Source organism: Petaurus breviceps, unplaced genomic scaffold, assembly GCF_028583685.1.
Source record: "Petaurus breviceps papuanus isolate PSGF00001 unplaced genomic scaffold, PetGlider_PUasm1.0 189, whole genome shotgun sequence".
In the NCBI taxonomy this organism is placed as follows: Eukaryota; Metazoa; Chordata; class Mammalia; order Diprotodontia; family Petauridae; genus Petaurus; species Petaurus breviceps.
Genome location: NW_027185809.1, coordinates 34480498 through 34508080, shown reverse-complemented (window position 1 = coordinate 34508080; position 27583 = coordinate 34480498). Strand labels below are relative to the sequence as shown.

The following is a 27583-nucleotide window of genomic DNA, read 5'->3' as shown; positions in this document are numbered from 1 at the left end:
CTGCTACAAGGTATTAGACCTCTTAATTTTTTCCTCCTTAGCTTTTATTTCATTGCTTAACTCTTCTTTCATTTCCTTCTGGTACTTTTGTAGTGTTTGCAGCTAAGCCATTCTTTTTTCTGAGGTTCTGCTTGAATTTCTTATGGACTTACTTTCCTCTTCTGGGTTTACCTTTTGATAAATTCATATTTTTTTCCAACTCATAGTGTGTGTGTGTGTACACATATATTCATACACACATATACATATATGTATATATATTTACAGAGAGAGAGAGAGTTTGTTTACTTATGTCTCCAGTCTCAGTTTCTGAATTGGATAAGATTCCATTTATGCCTGCAGTGGTAAGGTCCTATTTGGTCCTTTTCCCTCTGTAGTCTGGATAGTTATGGATGTGACTAGACTAGCCCTGTAATCTGCAGAAATTCTGGCTCAGTCTCTTAGTTGTTCAGCTCAGGCCTTGGCTGCTTGTCTCTTTTTTTCCACACAATTCTCAAAAAGGAGTTTGTTTGGCCTCTTGCTATAGACCTGCCATCCCCTAACTGGACACTTTTTGTGTTACTAACAGGTGTTCTGAAAGATCTAAGACGCTGCTCTGCCAATCTCCTACTATTGCCCAGCCACAGTCTGATTGGGTGCTGTACTGGGCTTGCCTCCTTCTATGGTTCTACCTCCCTTAGTTTGTCTTAGCTCATAGACTTTGCAGGCTTCTGACAGTCTTCCTGGGCAGCTCTGGTCTGGATGGAGTTCATAGCTGTTTCTCTTGTTTTCTGTGGGGAGCCAAGGAAGCCTGATTCAGGACTCAGATAAAAGTCTCACAATGTGCTCTATAGACTCAGCTTTTGTTAAGATTGCTCCTTGGGTCTTTTGATATGGATTACACTTAAAAGGATGTTGTTTGAATTTTGAGGTCAAAGGCTCTACCCCAAGACTTTAGGCACCTAGATAACAAATCCTTATCAAATTATCTATTCTGTGCTACTTCCAGGATATAACAGACTAAGGTAATGATAAGAATACTTGAGTCTTTTTGTCTCATTGCTCTATAAAAACCTTGTCCTAAGAATCTATAAAAGGAGCTCATAGTTCTTCCTTGAACTACCCACATGGTCTGGTCATTTCTTATTCACGCCTATGACCATGCTTAGTGCTGGATACTGAGCAGCCCACAACAGTTTTCTTTATCATTGTTCCTTCTGATGAATTTTTAGAAAAGGAAGAAAGGAAAGAAAAAAGGAAATAGTGAAGAAGAAAAAGAAAGGAAGACAAGTATTAAGTATCTACTATGTGTATCTGGCACTATGCACAGCACTTTAGAAATTATCTCATTTGATTCTCACAACAACCCTGGGAGGTAGGTGCTATTATTATCCTCATTTCACATGACGAAGACAGCAGAGATTAAGTGACAGGGACACACAGCTAGTGTCTGAGGACAGTTGTGAATTCAGCTCTTCTTGATTCCAGGTCCACAGAACCATGCGATTGTCTCTACTTAAATGTTTGTAGATTTGGGCTCCTCTACATCCTCTCATGTCACCAACTTAATCACTGAAGTAATAATAATAAAACTAGCTAACACTGGACAATAAGTAGCTTCTTTAGACCTTCTCTGCTAAAGTGCTTCTCCTCCCTTCCAATTTATAGGTGACATTTGGCTCGGGAACTGCGAGTCCCAGGCAGAGGAAATTCCTATTCTCTAATAGAGAATAATACAGTGCCTTCTGAGAAAGGTCCAAGTGATTTCCTTCCTCTTGGGTGAAGACTATAGCCATATCTTTGAATGTCTGTCTCTCATCAGGTATTGTCTGCCAGAAGCACAGAAGCTATTCCAGCTCCCCAAAGCTCACTCCTCTTTGGGAAGATCTTTGGGTCAACATTTCCCAACAGACCCTATATATAGTTTAGGTCATGTGGCAATCAGTTCCAGTGTTGGTGGAAGCCACAAGTGCTTGTTGGAATAGGCTAAAGAGCAATGATTCTGAGGATTTTTTTTAAACTAGGTTTAACTTCTTGGCTTGGACATAGTCTCTTCAATGCTCTGGTTGTATAGATGAGAATGCCTTCTTTTAATTTTTTTATGTGTCATATTTCAGGCAACAAATTGTTATTTTACTGTATTTTCTAGGGCATTTTTGGTAATCTACTTGGTAAAGTATCATAAGTTACTTTATATGCATCTTGACTATCATGATATGGATATTAGTTATCCTAGTTTGGGAAATAAAAAACACAACTCAAAACAAAAAGATGTGTAGTCCATCCAACTCAGCAAAGATAGTCAGCATTTTGCCAAAGATGAGTAGCTATACAAGTCACCACAAAACATATAAGCACTGACTGGTCAAGTCCTGGTTAATGCCATGTTGTGTCCTGGGTCCTGTCCAATGTCAATTGATTTCTTGCTTTTCTCTATCTTAACTCCTTTTGCACCCATATCCACTGCCTTTAGCCTGTCTCTAAGATAATTTTCTTTAATGTGGCTCTGCAGTTCATGGCATGGCTCAGGAACTCTCTGCTACAGCAGTTTCTCCACCTACTGCTACCAGCCTATTCCTCATCACTCTCATAATTTAGATGCCTTATATATTCTTTTTTTGTGGCTCTCTTCTAGCAGAACTTGGTTTTATCAGGGGTTTCTTTGTCATACATCTTAGGAAGTTTCCTCAATTCTGTATATGTGAAGGATCGTGGCTAAATACCCTCAGAAGTGAAGTCTTTCTTCCCTAAATGACTAACGCACTATTTGAACCTATCATTTCTGTTTTGAATTGAGGGGTCCTTTCCATGTAAAATGCTTCAAATTAAAGAGCTAGTTCTTCAACAAAGAAAAATTCTTCAATAATGATTATTTCTCTGAGTACTCAGCATATTAACCAACAGTTAATCGGGATCATTATTCCTCTATGGCAAATATTAACAGCTCCATTTTATGGATGAGGAAACCTGACACTAACAAATATCTCAAACTATTATTACATTCATGGTCTACCTATCATCAATGGATTGGAGGTCTAATGGGCACAAATTTAAAAAAATGTAAAATAAAACACTGTTCTACATACTACCCAAGATATTTAACCTGTTAGTCTAATGGATTCAAATACTTGGTACATGACAAGCTGATACTTCTATTTCTCACACATTTTATCTATTCTCCATCAAAAGCAGTCTTGAAATAGATTTTAAACCTAAGGAACTTTAAAGGATCTGCCATACCTACAATATGCAAATAAAAACCCCTTAGATGATCTACTGATTAAAAGCTTATGGCCTGTGTGGTCTTGGGCAAGTCATTTTTTATCTCACAGGAATGCAGTTTCTTCATCTATGTAATAATGGTGTTAGATAAGATTATTTGTAATGCTCTTTCCAGCTCTAAATTTTCAACCATATGATCTTAGATGATCTATTACTAATAGTAATAGAACAAAAGCACTTTATATGATATGCTTTTAACTTTCCAAAGTGCTTTCCACCTCTATTAGATAATTCAAACTCAAATCTGACTAATATCCCTAAATTTATTCTAGATCTAACATCTGGTAGATTCTTCACTACTTGCTTTCCTCTAAAAATAACTATTTTCTCCTAAATAAAAACTTACCAAAACAATCTTCTTGCCACTAATTTTATCTAAAGCATTACTCACTATGCAGTTGCAATTTTCTAGACATTGCTATTAGTGGTATCTTAACAAGAGATGACATATTACAGTACAAAAGTTTAGAAATAAGACAAAACATCAATTACATATAAGGAAAAATTGCAGCTCACATTTCAACTACTTTTCCCTTCAAAAAGAAATACATGGAAAAGTTTGATTTGAATAATAGTTACCAGCATCCTAGATGATATTAACAAAATTTGAGTTAGAAAATCAATTAGACAATAGGAAAAATTACATAATCTCAATTCTTTAATAGATTTTAAAGAAATAGGCCTAATATTAAATGTTTAAATTTAAGTGAGCAGAATTTTTATTTTATGCTTGATAAAATGAATACATTTAAATAATTTAGCAGGATTCATTTTGGTAGTAATAAAATGCAACACAGAGAACTTAAGTCATAAAATCTTTGTGTTGAGTCCTCCCCACCATTCTTGTTTAATCAATCAACAAACATTTATTAAGGACTTACTATTTGTCAGGCAGTAAATAATCTACAGAGGCAGTCCAGTCCCTACCTTCAAAAAGTTTACATTTGGGGGGAGGGGGAGTCAACATATGTACAAATTAGCATATACAAAATAAATATAGAGGGAGAGGCTTTATTGGGAAGGGAAAAGTTAAGACTTCATTTAGGATGTGACCATAGAGTTGAATTTTGAAGGAAACTGGGGATTCTAAAAGGCAGAAGAGGGCACGAGGGAGCAGCTTTTGCAAAGGCATGAAAATGGGAGATGGAATGCTGTATCAGAACAAATTTGGCTAGAATAATAGATAAAACCCCAAATCCAAGTTTTCAACTGTAAACAAAAATAACCAGTGCCTACAAGCAAAATATTCAGGCTAGACTGAAGCATTTCTTTCTTCTACTTAAGTCTTTGTAAGGACAACTCAGGAGTCCTTTACATGACAATGCAATGGATAGTTGTCTAGCTATACAAGATCTAAGTTCACCAATTTATAACTGAATGAAAAAAAAATTGTATAGAAACTACTCAAAAATTTAGATCCAAGATAGTAAGATGACTTAGGTAGATATCATTTTAAAATAAAATCTTTAAAGGGTGAAAAAATAGCTGTGTTGTGCAACATATTAGCCTCTACAAACATGCAAACTTATCTGGCTTTTAAAAAACTTGAGAAAATATAAAAAAATGGCACAGGAAGAGAACACTGCATTTGGAGAAGAGGTCTGTTCAAATCCCATCTCTATCTCTAAGTGTCACCCTGAGCTTTGAGCTTCCTCATCTATAAAATTGGAAGAGTAGATATATCTAAAAAAATTTTCCACTTTAAATTAGCAATTTGAATGTAAAATGCAGTAATAAATTGACAGCAAGAGAATATATTTCCTGGAATATACACTCCTATAAATAAGACAACAATTACTGCAACCTTTGAGCAAGTACATCTGAAAATTTTAGGAAACACTAAAATCAGTTTACCAATTAATAAATTCTCCAATAATTTATTTATACAACGTTTAAAAATTGAGCTCTCCTAGCACATTTTAAATTATTTTATTTACAGAAATTTACACACAATTTTTTAGGAACATATCTATCATGAGAAAAAAAAATGAGGCATATATTCACACAGTGAACAGCAGCTACCTTGTAACAGAAAATTCATTATCTAAAACATCGCATATATTACTATTTGGCATAATATAACACTCCTCAAATAGAAAATATCATAGGATTAATTTCTCCAACTTTAAGATTAACATCTCACTTTTTTCACATTTCTAACAGGTGCATTTTTAGTAGTTGGAGAGAGCTATTGAGTGACTATGTCCTATTGATACTATTTAGAATTTGATTAAAAGCTAAAACACTCCCCCATGGAGGTCAAAGTAAAACAATGGTCCACTGTGTACCAATATATTCACAGAAGCAGTTTTTATGGTAGTAGATAACTGGAAACAAAGTGCATACCCATCAACTGGGGAATGACTAAACAAAGGTGGTATACAAATGTAATGGAATATTATTATCCAGTAAGGAATTACAAAAGTGAACTCAGAGAGAAACACTGGGAGATCATATGAACTGATGAAGCGGAAAATAAGCAGAACAAAAACAATTTAAATAACAAATAATACAGTGTAAATGAAAAAGGTCACTAAAAGGGAGCTGAACTCTGAATAGCTGAAAAAACAGTAAAAGTACTAGATTATAGAATAAAATATATCTCCTTCCTCTCAGCAGAGGGATAGGGTACTTTCAGGGCAGACTGTTGTACATAATATCAGGCAAGATGACTGAATTGGTTGTTTTTGTCTTAACTGTTTTTTTTTTTTAATAACAAGGCAGGGTTCAATTCTGGGATCAGGGATAGCTATGGAGAAAAGGAAGAAATTTCCAGAAATGACTGAAATACAAAGAAAATGAATCAATAAAACTTTTTAAAAGAATAGTTAACATATTTCAGGGCTTTATAATTCTAGCAGAGGATTTTTAAAAATGCAAAATATTTGCTGCCTTTATACACCAAGATTAAACTGATTCAAAATTAAAAGAGCTTGTGCTTTGCTTTTTTTTTTCCCCAAGACCAGCTATTAGAGGTTCTAAGTTACCCAACCATTCTTTGACTTCATGACCTTGTAATTTAATGCACAGGTATTTAAGATGACCAGCTGGAATCCAGGCATGCTCTAGCGCCATGCCAGAACAACACTGACCTCAAGAACTAGCTGTGCTGAATTAGAGTTTTAATCAGCCACAGACCTGTGAATTGGAAACTCTTATTTTCCAAGAATGTGAGCAGAGCATACAATTCACTAGTCAAATGGTACACAATATGCTTTATAAGATGGATTGACCACCTCTACAAAAAAGACAAAGTTCAAAGTATTTAAAAATTTATCTAAAATGCAAAATTTCTAAGATTAAATATGGGGGTATTTATAGATTTAAAAGGAAAATATTTCATAAAAATATTTCAGGAAGTAAAATGTAGGCACTTAAGGCTGGTTTTTGTTTTTTTCTTTTCTGAAAAGCACAGATAACTTCAACATAACCAGAACTAAGGTCCTGCCTCTGAGTAGTTGTCACAAAATCTTAAATATCAGGGACAGAACACAGTTCTTTGTTAAACACATTGTTAAGGTAAATGAGAACTGAATACACATTTTTCCTCCTGAGAGTTTTTTTTTTTTTTCAACTTAATATTTTCAATTTACAAATAATGTCTCCTCAGAGGTTTGGGCTCTAATATCCTAGTCTCAAATAGTTCCTTCAAAAATCATTGTTCAAAGTGACAGCATTTGCAGCAACTTAACTGACACTTCTAAGTTCTGTTAAGATAACAGATTTCATTAAGACACCACTTTTAGGGATTTTTTTTTAAAACAAAGATTTTTTGAAAGATCACTACATCTTTGGGTTACCATTTTACATTGGTTTTTGCCTGTAAATGCAAAAGATTACATTCCATCATTTTTCTAATTATTTCAATACTAAATATTAATTCATGTATGGAAAATTGAGTATCACTGAAACTTCAGTAAATAAAATTTACATACTCAAATCCTTTCATATGATGACTAAACAGGAACAATATGACAAGAGGATTTTTCATACATAAAGGTGAAGATCAATACTGACAATTCCCACTTTAACATTAATATTTTAAAGTACTTAAAAATTACAATGTGCTTTCTGAGGCAGTCTGCCTTTTTTTTTAATCCCAAAGCTTCAGCTGACAAATCACTTAAATCCAGTGATTACTGTGTAAACAAAAATGAGCACCTCAGCAACAAATTCAACAGAAAAAAAAATTAAATACTTATAATAGACACAATTGAGTGTTAAATGCACAGCAAAAGCACCCTGCATAACCTATTAATACTCAATGTAGATGGCTCATTTTCCATGTATTCCTTTTGGAAAATAAAGCTCATATAATTAACATTCAAAATGATCACCCAACTTAAGTAAAACTACTGTAAGTAGAAATCAAATTAATGATTAAATTTTTTTTTTCTAAGCAAGTCTTTAATTCATTTAAGAAAGAGTAGAAGTGGCATTTTTCTACCTGGCAAAAAACAAATTTCCAGATCACAAAAAAGAACAAATCTGCATTTAAAAGAAAAATGCAAACACAACTTAACCATGTTTTATTTGACTGCATCTTGTTTAGACAGCTTGCACATTTCAAACTTCATTATAATCCCTTTCACCAAAGGATAACAGAAGAAAATAATGCAGCATTATCATCAAACAGCAGTTCAATATTTTTTAAATACACGTGATATTTTATAGATAACCAACTCATGTCCAACTCCAATATAATTTATGGTTATGTTTTTACAAACCTGACAGTCCTGTAACACTCAATTTTAGTGATGTCATGGTGCAATGAAAAATAATTTTGATGTACCGTGCCAATTAGATTACTCCTGGAAAATGAGGAATTTCATGATTGGGGGGCACTGTAATACACACACCCAGACTTGTACCTGTCAGCCAATGCCAGGATACAATGAGAGGTAAAGTTAAAACCTAAGTGACAAAGACAAACTCCTTTGTGTATACCTGTCAAGCAAATGGGGAAATTGTTGGGGAGAAAAAAGGAAAGGGAAATCCTTAAAACCAAATCCAAAAAACAAAATTAATAATTTCTTGTTGCTAGTTTTAACCTGAAATACTACGGCAATGTTTTCTGAACTGGGGCTTTATGAGTATTCTGATCTTAATACAAGGAGAATTACAATTACATAACACATCAACAATGAAGAGTACATACCCATTTTAGCTTCTTTAATGCTAATACGTACAGCTTCTTCACAGCCTGTAATGAAACTATGTTAGGCTGTGGAAATTGTCAAATTGTCAATCTTTAATAGGCAGCACTGTTTTAAAAGAAAGTTGTACCCATTTTGCTCAGTTTTAGCTATGTGATTTTCAGTGTCATTTATAAATACAAACTCAATGGTACTATAATTATATTCGAATAAAAGTCCAACACCTCAAAATAATGGATATCTAATATTGTAAAACTGGGGGAAAACCCTAATTTATGAAAAAGAAATCCATTTTAAATGCTAAAATGATTTGAACTCAATGAGGTTTTAATTTTGATAGTGGGTTGTTACAGTTCGGTAGTTACAATTGGGCAAAACAATTTGTGCATAGCTAAAAAAATATAACAAGTATGCATGGAATATGTTGAATAATTGTGTAACCATGTGACTTTTTACCTTAGTCATGTAATTAAGGCTTTGTCTACATAATGCCAAAAGAACCAACTTTCAGTCAGTTCAGTGAAACTGGTCAAACTGAAAGAAAAAGGGTCTACATCTATTATTTCACTGCTCTGACAAGTTAAGATTCTAATATGATTTGTGTATACAAACATCTTGCCTTCTTTACAACTGTGCATGACAGTGGTCTAATCACACTGAAAATTCATTAGCTTATAACAGCATTCACCTCTGAACCATCAATAAAAAAAAGTAGTGAACTAATGTTTAAGGACTTTTGTGCAATCAGTCTATTATTTCAGTTCAACTTCCCTTTGTAGTTAAAACACACAAAGTACCACTATTATCGGTACTGTTCTTATTATTAAATGCCAGGGCCTAAATGAAAACCGACTGACATTGGTTTCCTTAAAAAATGGTCTGTTTTAAAGGTTGTTATCCTCACAGTGCTATTCGGGTTTATCTGCACCAATCCTATCGTACTTAATGTTCTGTCTATGAAGCCTTGAAAAGTGGCACCAGACTAAAAGGATTGGGCATGTTTAATAAGAAAATCTCTTTAAAACTAAGACAAATGATCCCCCCAGCAGAATTTTTAAAATCTTTTTTCACCACACATATAAACTGAAAATTTTATTTGAAAAGTGCTTGTTCACCTCAAATACACTCTACTGAGCAAAGAGTAACTTTCCTTTAAAAAAAAAAAGGTTTTTTTTCCTGAAAGTGGAACTTTTTCAACTGTTAATGGAAATAGGGTTTTTAAAAAAATGTACAGTAATTATAGTGATTAAGAAAACAAAATTAAATTAAAACCAAATCCTAACAGTATAGGTATAGTAAGGCAAATCTGAATTCTGAAAAAAGTATGTTTTCTATAGAACATTCTTCATAGTGAGTGCATCCCTTTCCATGGATACTTAGGTTTTCCAGTTATAGGAATAAACCAATGTTGGTTTATTCCTAAAATTGAAAAACTATTTATTTTAACAAGTTGTTATATCATGCCAAATGACAAGTTAGCAAAACACAATGTAGCCAATGATGACTGGAGGATTAAGTGGTGATCAATCATCATGATTGATGTATTTTTTTTTTTACAAAACCCATGTAACTCATTCAAAAAAAGAATGTATACTCTCCCTTTTTGTTTTAGAAGGGGGAAAAAAAAAGACAGATCCTCCCCCAGAACTTGCTCACATAGTTTAGAGGAAAAAAAAAGCAGCTGAAATAGATAAAATACACCTTGAAATTTATTTCTACGACCAAGAACTGAAAATTAAAGCATTTTTAGAACACCAAAGCAATCTGAATCCAAATCAAGTGAAAAAAGTTCCAACTGCTTTATAAAAGCTGTTTTTCACAGCTTATAACAATAATTTTGATTAAATAAAATCATACCAATTTACATTAATTTTCTATTTTTTCCCAAAAATCCCTATCAAAAAGAAAAAGTGCATCCAAACCCAGCAATTTACTGGAGCCTTCAAGTTCCCAACCCCTTTACCCCCAGCGCCTTTTAGTAACTATTCAAGAAATTTCCAAACAGCTTCTATTTTTTGTTGTATAAGAATAGCTCTGTCTCTTGCCTGGGAAAAGTATCCAAATTATAAAATCTGAAATAATTTATTATCAAATTCAGAATTTAAACAAAAGCAGTTTTCTTGCAAAGAGGAAATAAAAAGAAAGCATGCACTAAAAAATTAGAGATGAAGACAAATATACTTATTTATACAGGCACTGGGAGACGCAATTTAGTTGTTACTGTTACTCATTGTAACACACACCCCACCCTACAATACACTTTTTTCATTCACTAATCACTGAGGTACCAATATTCAAAAATGGAAAATTCAATATTGAAAAATAAAACCTAAAATTGAAGCTTTCCCTCCCCCCAGAAAACTATGGCAAATTTTGTATGAAATGTTAGTATACTTAGAGAATTTTACAATCTAAATTGGCTTTTTTTCAGGAACAAAAATTATGTTCCACATACAGGTTCTGTGATAAAATGTTCACTGTGTATATAACGTTGTCAGTAGACTTGCAAAAAATGGACAAACAAATCTTGGCTAGCAACTGGCACATCTCGCTGGTACCAAAAGAACTCTTGAAGTTTGAAACAATCTTTTAATTCAGAACAAATGTGCCATGCCATAGTGCAACAAATATGTGCGACACTCAATGAGACACTGACAGGTAAGAGCTGCATGGAAATTATGAAATCCACCTGCAAAGCAATTCTGTACAAATTGCATTGCATGCAAAGGCCGACTGTGCGCTGTTGGAAGTTGTTCCTTCATGTGATAGTTTCTTTTAACGCAGCCATAGTTTAAGACGCAGTGCATCAACTCCATTTAAATAGTATCTGAACAGCCTTTTATCTCGCACAAAACCAAGATTTTCATAAAGTTTCAAAGCAGATTTATTTGTTATTTCGGTTTCCAAGACAACCTTCAAAGAAATGAGAAAAAAAACTTTATTAGTTTTTTCAAAAAAGTAACATGATGTGAAAACTTAATTGTTTGACAAACAAAATCTGACTACACTGCATAAAACAATTATTCAATATTAGTGATTTGAATGCCTATTCATTGAATATTGAATGCAAGTCAATGCAGCTAACACATTTTTCTTCCATTAAAAACTTTCAGAAAGCAAAATGGTTTAGGAAAAAGGAGAAAGAAGATGTAAGGAGTTATCCTTGATTCTATACTTTAGTAATTTTACAAACCTCTAACAAAACATAATTTTACCCAAAGACTAATAGATCTGCCTGGAAAATAAACATCAAAATTTAACAGAAAGGTAGCACAAAATTTCTACCCTGGCTACCTGAACTATTCATTATAGTTTTCTTGGGCTTTTCTTTTTGTGAATTTTATCTTACTATAAAAAGGTGAATTCAAAAGTAATGCTACAATTCAATTCCTTTTGTCAGTACAAAGGAACTAAAAACTTCAAAATGAAGCATATAAAGTTTTCTCCAATATACTTTATAAAACACTGAATTATGACCAGTAAAAGACCAGCAAGCCATTGAAGAACAGTCCCTCAAGAAAAATATTCATACATATCAAATAATATCCAGGCTAACATCTATTTATTCAGGGGAGAATAAACAGCACCTATAATGTTAACTTACCTAAATTAATCACCAAACCTGAAGCAAAATGTTGGCTGAATTACATCCTAATATATGAATGGGAGACACCTTTTTGGAAGAGTACCTAAGAGAACCTTTTGCTTTACTGGGTCAATGTTTTTATACTTTTCACCATCATCAGTATAGAAAGAGCTGACTTATATAACTTAATAATGACTTCTGAGGTCATGATTAGTAATCAATCAGAAAGAAAAAAGGATTTGTCAGGTTGGCATAGAGGAAAATCTTTACAGGTTTTAACAATCTCCTTTACTGACCACTTCATTTGCTTTTGACACTGAATAAAAGAACTCAGGATCATATATCTGGAAAAACCAACATTCATTTCCAAGTCTTGAAATAGTCAAAGCAATGTGAAAGCCATTACCTACCTGTTTGTGCTTCTACTAGCTTCTATTATTACGTTAGATAATTTTATTTTTGTACCTGTGAAAAGGAGATTATTTATAAAAGAGCTAGTATGGCAAAATCAAAAGTTATGAAGAAAGAAATAGGAAACCATGTTTCTGGTTTATCACTGTCACTAATCAGTTATATGATCTGGGGCAGATTCATTGCCCTCTGCTATAGAACTTAGTTTCCTATCTATAAAATGAGAGGGGCTGAATTAGATGGTATCTAAACCTTCCAATTTAAGTCTCATTATGGGAAATATGAAAAATTAAAAGCACATGAAGATCAATTAATTATTCCCATTCTTGACAGTAAAGCCCATGTTATTAAGATTTCAGTACTGAGCACAGACTTGCATTGCCAAGTAATTTAATCAATACCTATTGATAAATCAATGTGTTCTTAATATAATTTTTAAAATTTCAGGCACTTCACATTTATCAACATTAAAAGCAATATAAAACTTGGATTTGATTTTTGGCTCTATCTCTATTTTTGTGACTTTGCAAAAGTCACTTAAAAGTTGCCCCACCTGGGGGGGGAAGTGGAGGCCCTCAGTTTTCTTAGTTATAAAATGAATGGGCGAATGGACAGAACTCAAAGGCCTACAAGGTCCCTTCCAACTCTTAATTCAAATATATGATCCTGAGTCCTTTTATTTAGTGTCAAAACCAAAGAAAAAAATATCCTGCAAAGAATTTATCTTTAAAATATTGATTTAACAATTTTCTAGGGATAAACCCCCCAAACCTCAAGCAGCAGCAGCAGGGGCAGGGGCAGGAGCAGCAGCAGCAGCAGCAGCAGCAACAGCAACCTCTTCCACTAGTTTACATGACTCTACTTTCTTCTGCTTCTCCTATTGTGCGACTATTCTCTCCAGTCTCTGCTGGACTATATAACCCAGAGCACACCCTCAAACAGTAGTATGCCCCCAAATTCTATATGAGATTCTCTTCTATTTTTTTCTCTCGAAGATCTCATCAGCTCCTATGGGTTTGGTTGCTATGCAGGTGATTTAAAGACCTACATACTGAGGCTCTCCCCAAGCTGTAGGCCTCCCCTTACTAACTTCCCACTGGACATTTCAAACTGCATATTCCAGACACATCTCAAATTCAGCATGTCCAAAGAGAATTCATTCCATTTTCTCCCAAACCCACCTCTCTTCTAAGTATTTCCATTTCTGATGAAGGCACCACATTCTTTGGTCTCCCGGCTTCATAACCTCAGCCTTATCCTCTTACTCTCCCTCACCTCAAATTTCTAATCATTTGCTAAATACTGCTAGTACCACCATTAACAACTCCCACATCTGACCCCTACTCTCCATACAACAACTTTAGTTCAAGTCTTCATCATCTCTGGACTAGATAATTGCAACAACCTTCTAACTGGTCTTCCTGCCCCAACTGTCTTTCACACAAATGACAAAAGTAATTTACCTTAAGTACATACCTGACCATGGGACTTCTCTACCCAAACTTCAGTGACTCTCTAGTCCCTAAGATCAAATATAAACTCCTATGTTAATTTTCAAAGTCCTTCACAACCTGGTTCCAACCTATCTTTCTAACCTTTCTATTCCTGCTCCTCCCTTTCCCCACATACACATGCTCTGCAATCCAGCTAACCTAGAATACATTCCCTCCTCACTTCTCTCTCCCAGACTTACATCTTTCATTTTCAAGCACTACTTTCTAACATCAAGGCTTTCCTGATCCCCTCAACAACTACAACTCTCTCTCTCTCTCTGATATATAAGAGTATTCTATTTATTCTTTATATATTTAATCTGTATAATCCACACACACACACACACCTTCCTTGTTAGAATTTAAGTTTCTTGAGAGTAGGGATTGCTTCACTCTATTTGTATCCTTAGTGTCTACTACTGCCTGGCACATAGTAGGCATTTAATAAATACTGATAAAAACTATATTTTGGAGTTCTGATATTAGTGATATAATTCAATTTCCATCAATCTAAACTGTACTCTCCCCATTAGAAGAATGGGTAAATCCTTCACTGGAATCTCTCATATGGTCATCATTAAGAGTACCAAATGCTGAGAAATGCTAAAATTGCAGTTCTTAGTAAGAGAATTGATTAAACAAACAAAAATGACAATCTCAGTTTTTGGGGAAAATGGCTTAGAAGTCTTTAAGGATCCCAAATAAATGTCAATGAAGAAAGAGAAGCTCTTTGATTGAATCTTCACAGCATTCCATTAATGCTTTACAATTTATCTACAATATGTAATACTAATTTGAAGCTACTAAAAATTGCATAAACACAAGCTAAATTATGGCAGAATCCAAAAGACCTTCTCCCTGTAACACCTGTAAGTCATCTATTCTCAAATGTGACTAAGTGCTGAAACTCAGATTTGTTGGCATCCTAACAGATTGCTGAAATAAAGTATAGTCCCCTGGTTCTAAATAAGTCATGTAGCTAACTTCAACAAAATATAAAGCTTCTTAACACACACAGAAAATTTCCCAAAGAACATTAATTTCAGACACTAAAGAAAACAAAGGAATAAAATATTTGTAAAACACTAACAATTTGACTAATAAAAATTACTGAAATCCACATAAACACATTAAAAGAGTCATGATTTCACAGAACTGCTTTATTTTTAGGATCCAAGCTATAAGATTACTGTACAGATGAACTATATAATGCAATGAAGTTCCTCTGATCATGAACAAAATTTGCTTTATGTTGAAGTCTACTTTAAGTGTTAAAGCAAGATTCTTGTTATTTCTATTTTCAGAACAGGTATCATATCATAATTTCCCCTACTTAATGAGCTAATACAATATTTTGCAGTCTGGTTTAAAAAAAATAGCATGACAACCTACTCTATTCCGTTCCCGTTATAGCCAGCTATGTTGCATCAATAAAAATCTACTTCATGAAATCACAGAATTTGGAGTTAGAAATGACCTAAAAGATTACCAGTCTAATGTTTTCATTTTGTAGACAAGGATTTGGTGTCTTGTTTTTTGTCAAGGGAGGAGAATAAATTAAGAATATGTGTATTTTTGGTTAAGGGTTTACTCAAATATGTGTCATAACACAGTAAAAATAATTTGGGTCTTTTCTTCCTTAAGTTTGTTACAACTTTAATTAAAATGTTTCCCTAAATCTTCCTTTCAATCAGGATCAACGTGTCATTGATTAAGAGCTGGAAGATCATCTAGTCCAATCCTCTCATTTTATAGTCAAGTAAAATGAGGTCCAAGAACTAAGTGATTTGCCCAAGGTTACACAGGGTAGAGTAAGTCTTCAAAATCAGACTTTAGACTCCAAACTAAGCAAAATCTCTATCATTGTATATTGTAACGTTACCTTGCTTTTTTTTTTTTTTTAACGTAGTGGATTCTACCTACTAGTGTCACTATATAGTATCTCCTCCTCTATTGCTTGTTATATATATTCTCTAGTTTAGACTGCCAGAAATAGTTGCCTCATGCCTCCTGCATGATCTTTTCTATTACTGAAAATAGTATTAGCTAAAGTAATTTGTGTTTTAGGAAATGCATCAAGGTTTGAATAGAAAATTGGCAATATGGCACAATACGTCACCATGCACCATGGAAAGCAAGGAGAAGATTCCACTTCAGAATTGATTTATGTAGCCTCTTGTTTTAAAAAAAAAAAACAACAAAATTCAGTTTGGGTTTTTTTTTGTGCTTAGAATCAAGATGTAAAAGGCACCACAAACTGGGACATTAAAAACATTCTCTATGACAAGAAAAATAAAAGCTTTTGGCTTTTTAATTTAAAAAAATTACAAAATCATTCAATATATAACAACATTTATTAGAAATTTTAATTTTCTATATTGTCAGATATGTAGGTTTGGATATTAAAATAATTGAGTACAGTGCATATGCCTGGTAAAGGGCTACAATTACCATCCAAGGACCAGCCTAGCTAAGTGTAGAGGTTAGTGAATAAGTGATTGGGGGCAGTGGCCAGGGAAGGCGAGGGGTTGAAATCATACAAACTCATGAAGTCTATCTACACAAGTCATGAAAACATGGTGATTTTCACTGGTGTGGAGTATACATTCCAATAAAATGACCAATTCTTGAAATTAAATATAAGGTTTACAACACATTAAGAAAAAATTCTCTCATCTGATCCTCCCAACAGCTTGAAGTAGGTAGTGTAAGTATTAGCATCCTGACTTCATGCATTAGGAAAATGACAATTAATGGTATGGTATGATGGAAAAAATTCAGGATTTAGACTAAGGTTCAAATTTAAGCTCTGCCACTTACTACCAGCATGACCTTAGGCAAGTCAAGTTAGTTAATTATCATTTTAACTAATCATAAAATTTTAACTATCATAAAATTATCATTTTATCAAGTTAAAAATTATCATTTTTCTCATCAGTAAAATAGTGTGATGGACTGAGGACCCTCTGAGGTTCAACTCTGTATTTCTATGACTCGTCTAAGATCATGTATCTAAATGATGAGGTTCAGATCTAAACCCAAGTTTTGTGACTCCATGTCCAATGTACTTTCCAACATAATCCATGTCTTCTAAATATGCCTATGTATTAAGAATTCTGCAATTTAAAAAAAGAAATACTTGTTTGTCAAGTTGGTCAATCACCTGTTAAGCTTTCCAGTTCTCTCTAGGAAGTTTAGAGAGAACATGTAAACAAGAACATGTAAAAGTAGATGGCTACAATAAAGGCAAAGTTTTTTGTTTTGTTTTGAAGTACCAAAGAAGAGCTCTTTCATTATATTGTTATCTCAACAACTCCTTCCCTTAGGTAACAGAAGTTTTAGTCTGATGTCTGAGAAGTATGGACATATTCTTATTAGTCACAACCAGAGCATATTGTTACACGGCCAATTTCAAGCCAAAGTTTCATACCATTATGAAGCCATAAACCCCTTGTTTTAAGGCCAATTTTTCCTTTTTTACATTATAACTTTCTGTTCGTTTATATTCAGGTTGCTGTTGTAATGTATGATCATCATTTCTTTTTTTTTTTTTTTTGGCTTTTTGGAGGGCAATTGGGAGGTAGGGCAATATTGCTAGTACATGAATAGTTTTAACAGGAATTAGAAAAGACAATCTAAAGTTTCTTTAAGATCTTCTCGGGGCAGAGTCAAGATGGCAGGGTAGAAACAGGACCTCAGAGCGGCTCTGGCTCCCACCACCTCCAATTCATATAAAAGGGGACTCTGAACAAACTTTTGCTACAGAACGCACAAAATGTCACAGAGAAGCTAACTTCCTGCTGAGGCCAGCCTGGCAGGCTGGCAGGAATCAGCCAGCACAGCACTCTGGGAGCCGAGCCCAGCCCCGCGGGAGCTGGAGGTTTCAGCCCCAGGGTGGGCCTGAGCAGCCACTGACTGGAAGGACTGCAGATCAACAGCAGCCGTGCAGTTTCCAGAATTATCAACATGTAGATGCTAAGGACAAAGTGAGAGGTCAGTGCAGTGTGGACTTTTGAACCCAGTAGTTGGTAGTGGATAAGCACTGAGGCTGCAGCTTCAGCTCCTGGCCTGCAGAGTGTAGGGGGACCAAGCGACCAGTCTGAGGGGTTTAACCTGCTTGGATCTGGATTGCAGTCTAGGGTGGAGGTCTTGGGGTGTACAACTAGCTTGCCAGAGCGTGTGGAGACCTCAGAGAGGGCACCCATCTAATACCTCCGGCAGCTGAGAAAACCCTAACGTTTGGGACAAAAGTTCCCCTGTCTGGTGGCAGAGTCCTACTGTGGCAAAAAGCCCAAAAGTCAAGTGACTGAGGGGAGATATGACCAGGCAAAGGAAGCAAAGCAAACAGAAGAATCCAACATTAGACTCCTATTTTGGTGACAAAAAGGATCAAAGCATGGAACAGGAGGAAGACAGTGAAGACAGAACTCCTGCACCAAAAGCTTCCAAGAAAAATACAAGCTGGTTACAGGCCATAGAAGACCTTAAGAAGCATATAAGAGAAGTAGAGGAAAAATTGGGAAGAGAAATGAGAACAATGCAAGAAAATTATGAAATGAGAGTCAACAGCCGGATTGAGGAAAATCACACCTTAAAAAATAGACTAACTCAAATGGCAAAAGAGGCTCAAAAAGGCAATGAGGAGAAGAATGCCTTAAAAAGCCGAATTTGCCAGATGGAAAAAGAATCTCAAAAGCTCAATGAGGAGAATCATTCCTTCAGAATTAGACTGGAGCAAATGGAAGCTAGTGACTTTATGAAAAATCAAGATGCTGTTAAACAGATCCAAACAAATGAAAGAATAGAAGGCAATGTGAAATATCCATGGGAAAAACCACTGACCTGGAAAATAGATCCAGGAGAGATAATTTAAAAATTATTGGACTACCTGAAAGCCATGATCAAAGAAAGAACCTAGAAATCTTCCTCCAAGAAATCCTCAAGGAAAATTGCCCTGATGTTTTAGAACCAGAGGGCAAAATAGAACTTGAAAGAATCCACCAATCACCTCCTGAAAAAGATCCCAAAAAGAAAACTCCTAGGAATATTATAGTCAGACTCTAAAATTCCTAGATCAAGGAGAGATTATAAGCAGCCAGGAAGAAACAATTTGAATATTGCAGAAACAAAATCAGGATAACTCAGGATCTGGCAGCTTCTACACTGAGGGATTGAAGGGCTTGGAATATAATATTCCAGAGGTCAAAAGATCTGGGATTAAAAGCAAGAATCACCTACTCAGCAAAACCAAATATCATGTTTCAGGGGAAAATATGGTCATTCAGTGGAATAGAGGACTTTCAAGCATTCTTAATGAAAAAACTAGAGTTGAATAGAAAATTTGACCTCCAGATACAAGAAACTAGAGAAGCTTCAGAAGGTAAACTGGGAAAAGAAATCATAAGCCACTGATCAAAGTTGAACTATTAACATTTCTACATGGAAAAATGATAATTGTAACTGATAAAACTTTTCTCAGTATGAAAATAGTTGAAAGGAATATAAACATATATATGAGGGCATATGAATACATATGTAAATGTGTGTATATATGTTTACAGGTATACATCGATAGAGGGCCCAGGACCAATTTAACAGGAAGGGATGATACTTAAAAGGTGAAATTAAGAGGTGAGAGAGGAATATAATGAGAGGAGATAGGGAGAGACAGAATGGGGTAAACTATCTCATACAGAAGAGGCAAGGGAAAATGGTTACAATGGAGGGGAAGAATAGGAAGGCAAAAGGGAATGGGTCAACCTTATTCTCATTGAATTTGGCTCAGGGAGGGAATGACATACACACTAAATAGGGTATCTCAACCTACAGGAGAGTAGAGGGGAAGGGGATGAGAGGGGAGATGATGGAAGGGAGGGCAGCCTAGGGGGAGGGAAGTTGGAAGCACCCACTTTTGAAAAGGGACAGGATCAAAGTAGAGAATACCGGGTTTCCCCGATAATAAGACACTGTCTTATTAAATTTTTTGGACAGAAAAACACCAGAGGGCTTATTTTCAGGGGAGGGCTTATTTTAATGAACATTGACAGCAATTTTAATAAACAGGTAAATGTGAACAAAAAAATATACCTTTATTCAATAAGCAAATCACTGGGGAAGAACAGGATGACGCGCTCACTGCTGCAGCTCTGATTGGATGCAGCTTGGAGCGGGGCATGCGTTTCACCCGGGGGGGGGACGGTGCATACAGAGGGTACCGTAATGTAGCGTGTAGCGCAGGGGATCACCTTCACTACAGTAGCAATCTCAATAGGGCTTATTTTCGGGGGAGGGCTTATTTTAGAGGAATCTTACACCATAAGGGGAGGGCTTATTTTCGGGATAGGTCTTATTATCGGGGAAACATGGTAGAACAAGGGATAGGAGGGAGGGAAGTACAGTCAGTCTTTTACAATATATCTACTATGGTAATGTTTCGCATTAGCTACACATGTATAACCTATACTGAATTGCTTATCTTCCCAGTAAGGGTGGGTGACAAGGGAGGAAGGGAATGAATTTGGAATTCAAATTTTTAAAATAAAATGTTTAAAAATATATACATATACTATTATTAATACTATTTTACATGTAATTGGGAAATAAGATATACATGCACTGGGACATAGAGACCCACCATGCCCTACTGGAAAAATCGAAGGGGGTATGGGAGAAGATATTGGAGAGAGCAGATTAGAGGAGGGGATATCCTATGGGACCGCTATTTTAGGGTGGTGGGTAGGGGAAAAATGGAGAAATTTGTAACTCAAAATCTGGCAGAAATGAATGATGTAAATTAGAAGTTAATAAAGCATTTGAAAAATGAAAAAAATGTTTAAAAAATAAATAGTACATTAAAAAAATAAAAATAAAAAAATAAATAAAGTTTATTTAAAAGGTTTCTTTCTCCCAATTCTTTTTGGTTGGCTGACCATGAAATGGTGATTGTAGGTAAATGTTAAGTATGTAAGACAGTAAGGACTGAGCAGATGTGGGATAAAAAACCAAAAAAAAAACAAAAGGCAGGGAGGAACTGAGATGGCTTGACAAGTCTGATTTAGAATGCTAAAAATTTCCTCAAGTTATCAAAGTGTCTATGGATTCATATTCCTTAACTCTTTGGGTAAAGTTCAACTAAGCTAATAAAGACTAAAATATACATTATTTATAGTCACTCAATAATTCAAGTTAACGAGTAAGTAGCCTTTATATTCTTGGAGATCAAAACTTTCAAGGTCTTTTTAGAATACATATTCTGTGTAATTTTGTTTCTGTCAAAGTATTCTGAGTAGCTAATACTTCTTTTTACTTTGTCTACATTGTAGTATTTCAGATTTTTTCATTCATACTGAAGCTTGCCCTTCAAGTTCCTTATTTCTTGGCATTCTTATTCTACTCAGGGGTGATCTGAATGTGATCATTCATATTTCAATCACAAAATATTCATGATTGTTTTCTTAAAAGCAATGAAAAAACAAACCACTGATGATAAATAATGACTTTCTGAAAAAACACAATACAAACATAAGATATAACATTCATCTGAAACCATATTTCCCAACTAAAGTTTTCAGAACATTCAAAGAAAAATTGCTTATGCATTAACAGTATGAACCAAAGCCAAGAAAAAATGCAATGCCTACTAGTAGGGCAGTTATAATATTCACTAAGATAATATCCCTTGTTTTCTAGGTAGTCCCTGAACATCAATTCTCTTCTCAGGAAATTAGAGTACATTCTGCCATCCAGAAGTCTTTTCCAACTTGCTTGTCAGATAAAGATGAAAAATGTGACTTGCTTTCTTTATAGAATGATTAAGCCAGCAAGGTTGTAATGCAAAACCAGAGCCTCTTGCTTATCAATAATCTAGAGTATAGTTATACAAACTAAAGTGATTAGTCTTTTTCAGAAAACTACTACCTCAATGTGACTTCACCATTCATTCCCTTTTGAATCTCCTCGTACATTCTTAGGATTGTAAAGATTTAGAAGTACAAAGGACCTTAGAAAGCACCTTCATTTTAGATATAGTCAAATCATTCTGGGGTCTAGGGAGGTAAAGTGACTCATTCAATGATATACAAGTGCGTAATTAAAAAAGCAAGAATGAGAACCCAACTGGGTCTTTTGCCTCCAAATTAAGTTCTCTTTCCATTGTGTCTCATTACCAGAAGTGGCAGTATAGTAATAAGAATTAGAAGATTGCCTTTTGAGTTTATTTCAATGCTACTAGCGACACGATCTTGAGGAGTCACTTAACTTGAGTCTCAATTAGATCATCTATAGAATGAGGAATAAACATGAAAGTATTTTGTAAACTTATAGTTTACATACAAATACTTCTTCAGACTACTGACTCACTGTCATCTCCTATCATGTAGTTTTATAATAACATTGCAGTATGACAATGGTAAAATCATCATCAATAAACATTTATAAAATGTCTGCTATGTGGCAAGAGGTAAGAGCTGAAGATTTAAAAAATGCATTCTTGGGTAAAAATGCAGAGAACTATCTAAGTATTTTCCAATTTTTGTAGGTTTTGCATGAAAAGATTTTCAAGTGGGGCGGCTAGGTGGCACTGCGAATAGAGCATCGGGCCTGGAGTCAGAGGACCTGAGTTCAAATCTGAGTTCAAATCTGACCTCAGACACTTAACACTTGTGTAACCTTGTGCAAGTCACTTAACCCCAACTGCCCTACCCTCTCCCCTCCAAAAAGCAAAAAAAAAAGTTTTTCAAGTCTGAGTAGACTTGTCTCTGGTGTAGGCAGTTTTCCCCACTGGGGGAAAAAAACTGATTGAAAGAGAAATTAAAGATAGTATATATAATTAAATTAGAATAATAAAAATAATTGAAATTTATATAGCTCCTTAAAGTTTGCAAAGCACTTTGCCCACATTATTTTACTTAGAAATTCAACATAAGCTACCTTGGTTGAAGTGATATTTTCCATGGAAAGTGAGAATGAGGTAGTAATTTTCTGAGAAAGTTACATAGGATTATTATTATTTTTTAAAGCAATTGGGGTTAAGTAACTTGCTCAAGGTTACACGGCCAGTTATTTCTGGGTGGGTGCTCAGTGTCTGAGCCCGGGATTCGATCCCCAGGTCATCCCGACTATGGGGCTGGTGCTCTTACTCACTGTGCCACCTGGCCGCCCCTAAGCAATTGGGGTTAAGTAACTTGCTCAAGGTTACATGACCAGGTGTTTCTGGGTGGGTGCTAAGTGTGAGCCTGGATTCTATCCCAGGTCATCCCGACTCTGGGGCCAGTACTCTTACTCACTGTGCTACCTGGCTGCCCCCCACAGAATTATTATTACACATAATTATTAAGAAAGCAATTTTTTAAATGTTTATTGAAAATACCTACATCAAATCTTATTTAAAACTTTCACTTATGTTTCCATTAATATCTCAATGTATAGAGTATTTCTTTATTTTCTCAAATATGTAATAAGTTAAAATTATTTAAATCTCCCAAGAAATTTGGCTGTTAAATGTTCACAGACTTACCTCATCACAGTCTCCTTCAACCATGGCATATATAGCTTTCTTAACCAAGTTAGTACCTAGAATATAGATTTCAGTGTTAGCAAACTAAAAACACAGGTATTTCTTTAAAAGTCTGAGTTACAGAATTCAGAATAATACAGCCACCTAAAATACCAAGGTCTATAGTGAAGGCAGTCTCAAAAACTGCCTTATTAATTGGCAGTAGGCATATCTAACATTGAAGTTTAAATTTACAGACCTTAGACCAAGTATGTAGCTATATCAGGAAATTTCTACTACAAGAAACACTATATAAGCCATAGGTAGCTAGACACCAAGAGAAGTTGCTCCAATCAGTAACCCCAAGATTCCCAAGTTTCTAGTTCATAAGTTCAGGGACCTATGAACTATCACAAGAAGTCTTCCAGTTAGTCTTCCAGATAAGAAATGGTTCCGACTCTATGACTGTCTTTGGAAAGAGAGAAGCACTAAAGAAAAATAAGGATCCAATTGATTTACTGGAGATGGAAGCAGGGCCTAAAATAGACTCCCATTCAGTTGTTTCATTAATGTCTGACTCTTCATGATCCTATTTGGGATTTTCTTGGCAAAGATAATGAAGTGGTTTGACATTTCCTTCTCCAGCCAATTTTACAAATGAAGAAACTGGAGCAAACAGGGTTAAGTTACTTGCCCAGAGGCACACAGTTAGTAAGTGTGTGAGGCTGCATTTGTCTTCAGATTCCAGGTCTGGTACTCTATCCACTCTAACTAGTTCACTGGACCTTAAATTCAAAGAAACCACTGGTTCTCATGAACACTAGACTAGTTAGGACAAATCTGTGCAGGGGGTCTAGGATTATTGATATTTTGATAATGAAAGTTTCAAAAAGAGTCTTAATTTTAAAATTTCTTTATAATAATTTTCTCATGTTATAAAATTTAAAACAATATTTATTCCAAACTAAACTGCTTTGTTGACATACCACTTTAGATTCCTTAACTATAAACAAAGCAGATTCTTCCTTCTTAAATTAACCCCTACTCTCCTCCCACTTGCTCAAAATCAATACACCCTACCCAAGGCACTGGGTAACCACAGCCTTGGGGTCCTTCTCTTTCAATCACCTGCCAATTCCCCTTCCACTCTCGTCATCTCTATTCCTGAGAAAGGATGCCCAGAATTTTCAAGACATATCCTTAAGGGTCCCTCCCCCCAATCTTGTCAATGACTTCTAGGGCAGAAATGGCTTCTCATACCACTTGGATGAGTAGGAGTTATCAACTGCAATCCTCTTGGCAAGACCAGGTCTTATCATCTGCCCTCCAATTGAATCCTAAGGTCCTCCAGATTTTATGATCCGTGCAGTGCTATGCCCTCCAAACACCCAAGCCCTGCCGTCTGACCTGCAAATTCATCCTAAAGACTCTTAGGCCTTGTCATCTGTCCTGCTGCTCTACTCTTAGGTCTTCTGGGCCTTCCTATCCACCCTGAAGCTGAACCATCCTATATGTGCTGTCTCCTCTAATTTGAGGAACAGCTTCTTGAGAAGAGGCTTCGTCTTTCTTTTCTAATTGTCTTTTGCTTCTCAACCTCCATAGTGGCTGGCACTTAGTAAGCCTGTAAAAATGTTTTTTTTTTTCAATTCATTAATCATTTAAATAAATTTCATAGAAGATCAATCATACTACTATATAAAGTACACAGGAAACTTATACCTCCTGTTAATTGGTGAAGTTAATCACTTATGCAATTTTTCCTATTATATCATGACATTTGCATCTTTTTTTAACAAGGAAATACAAAATTTACAATTAAACAAAAATTTACGTTTATGTCCAGTTGTATTAATAGGCTTCAAAGGAATTTTCTGGAACTTTTCTGAAAAATGTCTGAAGTATAAAGATTAAATAGTGTCAAAAAAGGGTCATAATATCAAAATAGATCATAAAGGGTCATAATATCAAAATGGATCATAAAGGTTCAAAAGAGATATTACTTCATTAGCTTCTTGTATGTCCTCAAATGATACCAGTTTTTTTTTAAAGCAGTTCTTAAGTACACAGAAAATGGGAGTCTGTCTACAAAATAAGTTCCAAATCATAAAATCTTAACTTTCTTTTTAACCTTCCAGTCTACCCTAAGTTAAATTTATAAACATGTTGAACTTTCAAGTTGGCTTGCAGACTTAGCTCAGAAACAGCTTTAGACAACCAAAATTCTTGGTTTGTTACAAAAAACAGAGATATGTAGTTGGTACAATGGATAGGATGCTGAACCTGAAGTCAAGAAGACCAGAGTTCAAATTCAGCATCACTTACTAGCTGCATGACCCAGAGTAAGTTTCTAATCCATGAAATGGGTACAATATCACTTACTTCCCAAGGCATTTGTGAGGATAAAATGAGATAATTATTTGTAGAGCACTTTGGAAACCTGTAAAGTACTCTATAATTGCTCACTATCAGCACATCATCAACATCATCAATGGTACTTTATACTCAAGCTGTGAAACATTAACAAAGCCCAAAGGCAGAAAAAACAGTATCATCAGGTTCTCCAAGAATCACACAAGTTGCTAATAGAAATTACTTGGAAACGTTGTCCAATCTCATTTTGCCTTCTATTTCCATACTTTTGTCCATAAGCATAACCTGTGCTTGGGAAAAATACTCTTTCCCCTATATTCAATTCCCCAAGGCCAAGCTCAGATCTTACAAGATGTCTTCCAGGATCCCACCCTAACCAGTAGGGACATCTTCCCCTTCCTAACTTTCTCAGGCCACTTTATAGCATGTTCTCCATTGGCTTAACTAGCCAAAAGTTTAAAAATTAATATATGCACTTAACCTCTTCTTCCCTTTTCAGAAAAAAAAAATTAAGACAGGGATGTTATTTTTCTTCTTTATACCCTCAAGGACTTAGAAATAGTAAACATGGGTTTGTTGAACTGAATTTCAGGGAAATTCAATCCCTAATCATTCCTGCTTCAGTGGTTAAACCAATCTCCAATATGTTCAGATAACTCTTGCCTACTGAGTCCTCTATCACAAAAAAACTAAACTAATAACCCAGTTAAAGTTATATGGATATGTTTCTGACAGGTCACAAAAAAGATAAGTTTGAGATTGTAGGATATGTCAAATTTTATTTCTTCTCCACCTTTCTGGGTCTTCCTTCTATTTATGAGTTGCTAGTGATTGGGGTACTGGTGACACCCAAACAAAAATTTTATCCAGATCCCAGATATATTTAACTAAATAAATAAAAGTTTCTTTAAGGACAAGTATAAGATAAAATCACAACTCTGTGAAATCTGTAACATGCATTAGAAACAAAAACATCTTAAATATGTTCCAAAGGTATTTATAAGCAGAAAAACTCTCCAGAACTTAGAAGAGCATCTCTTCATAGGCGTTTTTAAGTTCCAACTCAGGCGGCAGCTCCTGATGGACCCTTCCTTGATCTTCTCCAGCCGACAGTGATCTCTCCCTCCACATTCCTCTTAGCACTTTCCCTGGCCTTCTCCTTTGCTTTTAGCATCCATGTATCAATGGTTTTCTGCGTATGTTCTTCCCACCGCACACCCTCCCCCCCCCAATTTAAAACTGGGAGATCCTCTGGAATAGGGACTGTATCATATCTATGTATCCCAAGCACCTGACACAATATCTTGCATATCACAGGTGTTTAAAAATATGTATGAACTGAAATTGAAAAGAAACATAGAAGGAGAAAAAAATTCAAAGATACTATAATTGTTTTAAGTAAGTTTAGTGTCAAAATGAGAGTTCTTTAAGTATCATTAATGGGCACTAGGTACATTAGCTTATTTTCCCTAGTTTCATAAAGCTCATTTCTATATACTACTTTTCATTTTCATTGGCCTTGGTTTCAAAACTTAAAAGTATCCAATCAATGCTTTAACTACATGAATAAATTTTGTTTTTCTTACCAATGCCATTTCTCCTGTATTTGGAATCCACTGCTAACATGGCTATATAACCTCTGCGGAACATCTTTTTGTGCATATCCAACTTGCAAACGATGGCACCTACACACTCCTCCCCTACCACGGCCTTAAAAATAAATGAACAATTATGAAGTATGTGTTCTCATCAGATATAATACATTTCTACAACAAAGTAGCTCTAAACCTTTCAATGCTATTAGGTAAGAACC

The 27583-nt window shown here is 35.0% G+C and overlaps 1 protein-coding gene across 2 annotated transcripts in view; it reads right to left on the bottom strand.

The window, feature by feature from the left end:
* Positions 1-5110: 5110 nt before the first annotated feature.
* NAA30 (N-alpha-acetyltransferase 30, NatC catalytic subunit) overlaps positions 5111-27583 on the bottom strand; it is a 30011-nt gene continuing 7538 nt past the window's right edge. Inside the window, exons 2-5 of one of the 2 annotated variants that reach the window (XM_069092271.1) lie at positions 27357-27480; positions 23422-23477; positions 12414-12468; positions 11212-11330 (exon numbers count right to left, since the gene is read on the bottom strand). In XM_069092271.1, coding sequence (XP_068948372.1) covers positions 12457-12468; positions 23422-23477; positions 27357-27480 — 192 coding nt within the window. In that variant the 3' untranslated portion in view covers positions 11212-11330; positions 12414-12456. Of the gene's footprint in view, positions 11331-12413; positions 12469-23421; positions 23478-27356; positions 27481-27583 lie in introns of both variants that reach the window. The other variant, XM_069092270.1, reaches the window with a different exon arrangement.